This window comes from Gossypium arboreum, chromosome 10 (genome assembly GCF_025698485.1).
Source record: "Gossypium arboreum isolate Shixiya-1 chromosome 10, ASM2569848v2, whole genome shotgun sequence".
NCBI lineage: Eukaryota > Viridiplantae > Streptophyta > Magnoliopsida > Malvales > Malvaceae > Gossypium > Gossypium arboreum.
The window spans coordinates 122,830,079-122,839,312 of record NC_069079.1 but is presented as its reverse complement, the minus strand read 5'-3'; the positions used below and the strand labels follow the sequence as shown (position 1 = coordinate 122,839,312).

Below are 9,234 nucleotides of genomic sequence, written 5' to 3'. Positions count from 1 at the left end.
AAAGTTTGTTAGTCAAACTTTTCAAAAAAAATAGTAATTTAATGACTTAAACGAAAGATTTCAAATAATTTAAGAATTATTTTGTAATTTTTGAAGTTTAACGATTAAATAAATTGACTTAGACATTTACTTTTAAAAATATATAATTAAACTAAAATAAAATTTTCATAAATAAAAATTGAAACTTTTTATATAATTAAAAATAAAAAAATTATATATTAGCATATCTTTTATCAGCTATATAGATCAAATTAAATATAAAATAAAAAAATTAATTGAGGAAAAAGAATTTGAAGCTTTTCAAGAATAACATGATCACAAGACTCAAAGAGGCAAACCCTTTTATCAGGACTACGGAATCGGACAGACCTTTTCTCATTTTTTTTTCTTCCTTTATTACATATATATTCAATGAGAGATTTGTCCCCATAAAATGACTAAATTACCATTTCATTCTTTCAAAGCCACAAGTGTCGGTAGACAGACAGCACTGGGAGCTGTCTTCCCCACATCACTGTTTCCCTCACTGTTCTTTTTTTTTTTCTTTGAATCATATACATGAAATGGCAATTCAAGCCTTGCAAAACACTATGTAATAATTAATATTAAGGTTTGTTGAGGAAAGATGGATCCGTAAGAAGTTAATAATATAAGAAATATTTATGCTTGATTTTATCCTCGGGTGATATTTATCTTATCCAGAAATATCATATAAGAGCATGAGTTTAAATCCCATTTTTTTTGGTGAGCATGGTGCTCAAAACAATATTAACTACTGTTAAAAAATTCTCCACACTTTAAAAACTTCTTTTAAATTGAGTACAACAAAGTGATATATGTTAGCCACCCTTTTGAGAAATTGTATTGGTATGGAAATGGTCTACCTTCCACTTGAAAAAGACATTTGAAGAGTTGAAAAAGTAAGTTTGGATTTTGAGTAAAAAACGTCAAAATGGTCATATATTACATAAAAAAAAAAAGTACTAGATTGGATAAATAAATTGAGTTAAACCTTGATACAATGGGTCACATTGAATTATGACATGTATACAAAAATAATAATAATTACGTTTGACAAAATCATCAAAACTCATTCCATAACTTTATAACATAATAAAAATGTCAGCATCTGCCCTAATAAAACCAAATGTCCCCATTTGATCATTTCTATTAATTAAAAGGGTCCACTCTTTAAGATGCTTTCTTTGAACAAACATTAAAATAAATAAATATATATATATATATGTATATAACACTACTATAGTAATGCATGGAATGAAAAGAAAAGCATACCTTTTTTTTTTATATATTTATATAAATTATATTTGGTACAAATTTTCTCGAGAAAATTATGAAAATTTTCTTAAGGGGTGGTGGGTTTAGGGTTATTAGGTTGCTTGAAAGCGACAGTGGGAGCAATCCTACAACTCCGCCTCTGATGTTCAAGCACGAGTTGAGCGGCGAAACCATCGAGTTTCTCGAAGTTGGTTTGGTCGGCCAGCCTTTTGCCTCCGAACAACACGGACTCTACGTTCTTCTGCTTCAGCATTTCCTCGGCTATGGCGATCAGCATCTTTACGTTGCTGGGGCTGGGGTCTGTGTCTACGTTTGGGCCACACTGTCCTAAACTGGTCCCATTTGCCTGTCGCACCAAATATTTCATTTCAGAAAATTATAATGAAGATGCAATGTTGATTTTCATCTATCAGGTTTAGGGTTTCTATATCAATTTTAAATATTTTAGGGAAGAAATAAATGAAAACTCCAATCTTTCTAGGTTCGCAAGCAAACAATTAAGGTTTGTACAAAAAGTAAATTAAATACTAAAAAAAAAAAGAGCCTGTTTTCAATCAACAAAACTGAACAGAAGGACAGGGGAAGAGAAATAAATAAATGAAGGGACCAAATTATTAAGGGACTCCACCACTTAATATTTATTTTCCTCAACACCTTTATGGGTAGGTTAAAAATCATAAAAACCAACACTCACACCCGAATCCGAATCCAAATATCCTGGTGTATCGAATTGAACCCAGGACCAAATTTAATTATAGAATTGCATGTTTGCCACGCTATACTAGATATAGGGACGTGAAATCATAAACGGCATATTTTTAGCTTTACTCAAATGATGTCCCCATACAAGCTTTTACTTCTTACAAACAACCCCCCTCAATCGCAGGTCCTTTTTTTTCTCAAGTGTTGAAAACATTCCTATATTATTCAATAACTTGGAGAACTAAACAAAACTTTTCTATTACAAGAAAAAAGAAATTCTTAGACAATTCAACGGCTGCTTTAGGTCCCCATTTTCAAAGAAATGTCAATTGGTATCTATAAAATCCAGAATTACTTAGCTTAGCAGTAAACAACAATAAGGAAAAAATGGGAAATCAGAAAGCATGAATGGCCCCCATTGAACCCCTACTTCAAGAATTCCAAAGTGTAAAAGACAAAGACTCCTATTACCAGCCTGGTTTCCATTGTCTTGGAAAGGACCAAAGACCGAAGTTTTAACTGTCTATTTTCTCAACATTCATGTATGGGAATAAAAAAGATAAAAGTTGTGAGTTGTGAGACTGAGATAGAATACCTGAATTCTTACGTAATTGCTGCTTCTGCAGTGTCCGAAAGCCATGGCAACTGCTTGGTCCACCGAGTCGGCTGAGCCGTCACCGGATATTCGAGCCATCGGTTTAGCCCAATCCTTGACCTTCCAATTCTTGACTTTTTCATATTCGTAGCTTATCTCGAGTAGCGAACCGGTCCCCAGTGACAACACTAATATATCCTCGACCCCTCTAACAAAAGGAAACTCCTGTTTATTATGCAACACGTGCGTAATTGCGGCGGCGGTCGGGTTGCTCATTGCCAACCCACCATCAACCGCCACGCAACTAGTTTGACCATCTACAGACTGCATCTTGACCGGTTCGAATAATCCCGGTTCTGCCGACGTGGCACGACAAACCTCCCATAATGGGAAATCGAAACTGTCCGTCTCCAAGGCGTCCGCCCTCGAGAACAGGAACGGCGCCGTACTGGAAAGATCGTAACACGGGATCAAAACCGGTTTCAGTGTATCCTTCAACGTCAAACTCCTTCCGTCCGCCGTGAACGTCTCCTTCACCGCCTTTTCCAAACCGGTCGAACTTGGCCCGGTCGAACCGTTTTTAAAAAACTTGTTTAAAATACCGCCGTTTTTACCTTTCCCGGACCTGTACATCCGCTTCCCATTCTCAGCAAGGAACCGCCACGTCTCCTCGGCGGTAAAAATCGGGCGGCTGTTATCTTTGGTGGCGAAAAGCATGGCGGTGAAGATACCACCGACGCCAGAACCGGCGGCCACGTCGAAAAAATCGGCGATTCGAGCATTTGGATTACCCGACTTGGATTTCAACGCGTGTTCGAGATAAGCCAAAGCTTTACCGCTCAGAATTCCCCGCATGCCGCCGCTGTCGATACTCAAAATACATATTTTACCCCTCTGGTTCTTGATCGCCGACATCGGATTCTCATCGCCCGGTTGAACCAACGGCAGCGATTCAGATGCCGGCGAGATCGGTTTCGGAATCCATAGCTTCTGCTGATCATCGTAGCCAAACAAAAACTTACTTTCAAGAATCGAAAAGATTTCGTAACTTAATTTATCAGTCTCGATGCTCGGTTCTTGCATCTCCGACGAAGTAGTCGACGACATTATCAAAACACTCAAAAAAACCCAAAATCCAAACACCAAAAAGAAAAAAGAAAAAAAAACCCTTTTTTATATGAAGTCAAACTATTTTTTTTGCATACTCCGATTAATTGCTATTTCTTTTTTCGACAACCTTGAGATTAACGCCACTTTCTCACCTGAAAATTTTCGTCTGCCAAAATGAAAAATAAAAATTTTGGTGAGTTTAGCTTCAAAACAATAACAAAATTAACAGCGAATAATAATAAAATCAGTAGTATAAAAATGAAAAAAAAAATTCCCCGAAGTAAGTATCACCTTATTTGAAAAGAAGGTTCAACCAACATTTACCAGCTTCTAAATCGTTATCTTCATAATAAAAAGCAAAAAAAAATTAAAAAGAAAATCGAATTCTTCTTCAAATTCAAGCTTTTGCACTTCGAGAGATCACAAAATTTTCTATTTCGTTAATTGAGCATCAAAGACAACATAAGTAGCCGTCGAAAAAGAAAGCCAAAACCCCAAAACAAGACAAAGAAAAGAACCCAGAAATAAGAAAGGGAAGGAGGCAAAGGCAAGAACAATAGCAGCAGTTTGCTTTCAGAGGATGTCTGTTCCATTTTAGCCTTGTAAGTTATGCATTTAAATATAAGCTCATTTTTTTACCATTTCGTGAATTAAAAAAATGGGTAAACCAACGGAAGTAATTGTTCGTTGGTTTTTGATCTAACGGTCGACATGTTTCGATACTATTGGTCCGTGATCAACGGTCAAAATAAGTTAAAATATATAGCTATAGATAATTTTATTTTTTTAATCTCGCGCGCTTGTCGTTAACCGCGTGGGGCCAAGGCGCCACCACCGTCGGCAAAAGAATGGAGGAGCACCACTAATTATGGCCAAAAACATATGAACTTTTGATGGACAAATTTACCCTTTGTGTCAAAAAGTGGGTTTCCATTTTGGATAAAAAAGAGCTTGTGGGGTCAAATATTTGAAGAGTGGGAGGAAAAAGTGTTTTCCTTTTTAAACTCTTTTACTGTGCTGTGAAAACTAATGGAGTAAAGCAGTGAAAATTATTGTTTTGGGGGGACAAGGTGGTCAACAATTTGACTAAAGTTGTGATTAAATAAATTAATATTTATTTACGATTTGGCCGTTTTATTGTAGGGTTGAATTCCAAAGGGTGTACGTTACAAACCTTTAAAATATAATATTTAAATTCTTTAATTTAATTAATTGAATTGAATTGACAAATTTTTATTCCCATTTTTAGAAGTCTTTATTTATGAGTAATTATTGTACAAATTCTAAGCATGCACAAATCCATGGAAAATAAATTAAAAACATGCCTACTTAATTAATACTCAATGGCTCACCCTATAACAAAACTTTTATACATTTTTTTGGCTTAATATAACATTTAGTACCTAAATTTTCTAATTTGATACCTAACCTTTTTTTTTGCCCAATTTGGTATCTAAACTTGACAATTTTTTCCTAATTTGGTACTTAAACTTTTTTGGGCTCAATTTGGTAGTTGAACTTGGCTTTTTGTCTTCTTAATTTGGTACCTAAGCTTTTTTTAGGTTCAATTTAGTACTTAAATTTATTAAATGTTATACAAATTACGTAAAATACTAATGGTGTTAAAAAAAATTTTATGCTACAAAAATAGTGTCAGTATTAGAGGAAATTTTGTTTAAAAATAAGTATCGAGCTATGTTTAACAAATTAATATTAGATAAGAAAAAATTAAAACCCCAAATTAAAAGAAATTCATTATTTTTAGTTAATAAAATAATTAATTAATTAAAACTAAAAGTAATTGAACGTATAAAATACAATAAAACATCATATCTGTCACATGTCTGGCATACATTGATTATTTTTGCTATCTCATAAAAAATAACATTTTTAGCATATTTGAGTAGTTTGTAAACCATTTGACAAGTACCAAACCGAACAAAAAAAAGATTAGGTATCAAATTAAGAAAAAGAGTTAAGTTCAGGTACCAAATTGGACCTCAAAAAGATTATGTACTAACTTAAGAAAAAGTGTCAAGTTTAGGTACTAAATTAGGAAAAAAATGTCAAGTTCAGGTATTAAATGTTATATTAAGCCCTTTTGTTTTTAATTTGTTGTGTTGATATTATATTCACTTAAGACATAATTTGTTATGAGTTTGAATTTTTTCCAATTTGGTACATATATTTGATAAAAGTTATATATTTGGTTTCTAAAGGTAATAATGTTAACTTTTTAGTGTATAATTCGAGTTTTAAAGTTAATTAGATGGAAATACATAATTAGCTAATAATATTAACAATTAACTTTCAATAAATCAACCTTATAACTCGAATTAAATCATATTCATCAGATTGTATATTACAAATTAAAGATAAAATTAAACAAATTCGAATTAACACTAAATTTATTCTATTAACAAAATTATGAAAATTCAATCTTAATTGTGTTAGCAATTAATTTTCATCAATTAACCCTAAAATAAAAATTATACACTAAAAATTAACATTGTTTACCTTTAGATACCAACATATAGGTAGCACACTAAAAAATGTCAAACTCGACTACCAAATAATATATTAAATTTATTATATATATATATATATATATATATATTTAAAATGGATCTACTATTATATATGTATATATTTTAAATTTTGTTTAAATAAGGAACTTCTAATTTCTATCTAAATAATCAGTTATTATAGGTAGTTATTTTTAAAAAAAAGTGAAACTTCTTTTAATATTTTAACCTTATTGTTGTTTATGAGAGTCAATGGTCAATATTATTCTAGATTGAGTTGGGATTTTTTTTCTCTAACTCTTCTGGAAGTTCAAGTTGGAGATAAGGGTTTATCGAGCCAAAACTTTTTGTTGGATTGAGCAAAAATTATAAATTTTATGATGGTAAAAATATAATTTTATTATTTTAATAATTCATATTTTATAATTTTTAAAGGATTAATCAAAATTTTATACTTTTAAAGGGTCAAAGTGTAATTTTATATTTATTAATTTAAATTTTAAAATTTTTAAAAGTCCTAAATGAAAATTTTTTCATTTTAAGGAAGTGCCGGGCCTTTGTGAACCTCCCCTAATTTCGCTCCTGCGTCTGTCACCCCATTAATATCATTTGAGGCTTGGATTCAAACTATTACCATTGGCAAATGACTACCATTTCTTTTGTATGTGATTATGCGTTTGTCCGACGAAGCACTTTCCCTATATAAAATCCACCTTCAACTCGAACTTTCAACAGAGTCATACGACAATACCAAATTTATTGAATAGTCAACGGATTTTAAATATACGACACTTAAAAATCTTGTCGCAAAAAGAATTAGCCCTCCTATGCTTATGTCATAATCTCATATCAAATTTATTGTTGAATAAAACACAGTGGTAGGATAAAGATACTTTTAAGTTAGTTTTAAAATTGAAGTAATTTAGTAACTCAAGTTACCTATATGGACATAATAAAGTATATTTGCTGACATTGTTATTTTGCTATTGCTTCTTCATCAATCACAAAAATACATCACATTTTTGTTAGAAACAAAATTTTATTTATTTTGTTTGAAATTGTCAAAAGTTTTTATTGCTAAAAAAATTATTTTATATGAAATAAACAATTATTAGGATTATTTATAAAATAATTTAAGGTACGTTTACTTACGATTAGTGTAAAAATAGATGCGTCAGTAAGATTAGATACTATAGCGATATTGTGGCGTAACAAAAAATAAACTAAACACATCATACCGTACCGTACCGTCTATCTAAATTCACAGTTAAATTATTCCCAATTTTTTTTTTAAAAAAAAAAATTATATACTTGCTTTTATAACCCAAAAGATAAGGCATGGATATTTTATAAATTTTAGCCATGCGTGACATATGATTGTATAACTTGTTAAGCTAAAGAGACTTTTTATTTTATTGATAAAAATTCTAAATTCCATAAATAATACCGTTTGTTATTAGAAGGTAAATCTTGGATTTAATTATTGTATTTTAATTTAATTATTTTTAATTTTTATATTTTTCTAATTTTAATTTATTTTGTCATGACTAAATAATAGTTGTTAAATTTGTTAAGTTTTAAATTTTACTATTCTTAAAATATTATGTAACAAACATATTATTAAATGTGTAATACCATGCCAAGTTGCTATTTTCACATCATATTCATAGAACAAGTCATGTTACTTTAGTTAATGGATTTAATAATTATCATTTGAGTTGGGATTAAAATTTTAAAATTCGAAAAAAGTATAAAAACTAAAATTGATTAAATTGAAGAATAGGGACTAAACTCACAATTTATGGGACCAACAGTGTAATTTGACATAACTTTAATGAAGTTAACGGCTACGGTTTAGGTCAGAATTGAAATTTTAAAATTTAAAAAGTATATGGAGTAGCATTGAACAATTCGAAAAGCACAATGACTACAATTGACCATAGACTAAATCTACAATTTATGCATGTAAGGGCAAAGCTAAAAATATTTCCGGAGGCCGAAATTAAATTATATATTTTTATGAAAGCTAAAATACAATTTTTATCTTTTTAATTTTTAAAAATTAAATCAAAATTTTATCATTTTGAGAAATAAAATGCAATTTTACCACTTAAAATTTTTATAAATTTGAAAAGATTAAAATAACAATTTCTATTTTAGTGAGGCTTAGGCCTTGCCCATCTCGTGTTACCCTGTATACATAATACAAGTATGAATAATATTTTTGAACAAATTAAAATATTATTTTCCATAAAATTAAAATTTTCAAAATTTATTTCTCCTCCTCCAAATAATATTTTACCAATAGCAAAATTGACCTTTTAAAATGAGTAATTGTAGCAACAAAGTAATTTTAAGAGGAAGGCAAATGATTTGAGAGAGACTGTTCATGACGTGAAGTCCTCTTCAATCAATTCAATCCTTCCTATTTTATTTTTCTCTATTTATTTTGTTTTTTGACATTTTCAATCAATTAAATAAAGTTTAATAAATAAAGGGAAAGTTGTGAGAGGCTCCTTCTAAGATTTTTAGGTAATAAATAATAATATCACATGAAGATTAGATTTAAAAAAAAGTCCATTATCTTCTTGTAATTTCAATTAGCTTTTGTATAAAATTATATATATATATATATATAATTTACTTTAAATATTTTTAAAGCATATGTTATTGCATCATTTTATTAAAAACTTTTAAATACTATTTTTATAAATAATTAATATTTTCTATTTATGCTTTACATTGATTTGATTATTTGTTTATATGAAATTATAAAGTAAAATTTTGAAAACTAAAATATACTTCAAGCAAGATTTTCAAAACTAAACCTGTGATCAAATTGATTAGATCACTAGTTTGTATGGTTCAATTGAATAGACCATTAAAAAAGAAAAAAATATTTAAAAAAAAAACACAGTTCAATCAGTTTTTAGCTTTCTTCAACCAGTCTTATTGGTTTGCATGTCAATTGGTCTGATATCATGACTTTAAGGCTCTACATTTCAA

At 30.0% G+C, this 9,234-nt stretch overlaps 1 protein-coding gene across 1 annotated transcript; it reads right to left on the bottom strand.

The window, feature by feature from the left end:
• Window positions 1-1,080: 1,080 nt before the first annotated feature.
• On the bottom strand, window positions 1,081-4,331 carry LOC108489753 (patatin-like protein 6). Its single transcript, XM_017794483.2, has 3 exons — window positions 3,995-4,331; window positions 2,594-3,869; window positions 1,081-1,642 (listed from the first exon to the last, which is right to left on the bottom strand). The coding sequence occupies exons 2-3, from the start codon at window positions 3,698-3,700 to the stop codon at window positions 1,364-1,366; spliced, it is 1,386 nt and encodes a 461-aa protein (XP_017649972.1). The 5' UTR covers window positions 3,701-3,869; window positions 3,995-4,331; the 3' UTR covers window positions 1,081-1,363.
• Between the last annotated feature and the right edge of the window lie 4,903 nt (window positions 4,332-9,234).

Excerpts from the sequence above, each read along its gene's own strand:
- LOC108489753 (XM_017794483.2), bottom strand. The coding sequence starts at position 3,700 with ATGTCGTCGACTACTTCGTCGGAGATGCAAGAACCGAGCATCGAGACT. Across the intron at positions 1,643-2,593 it reads GCAATTACGTAAGAATTCAG|GCAAATGGGACCAGTTTAGG; the intron begins GTATTCTATCTC and ends TTGGTGCGACAG.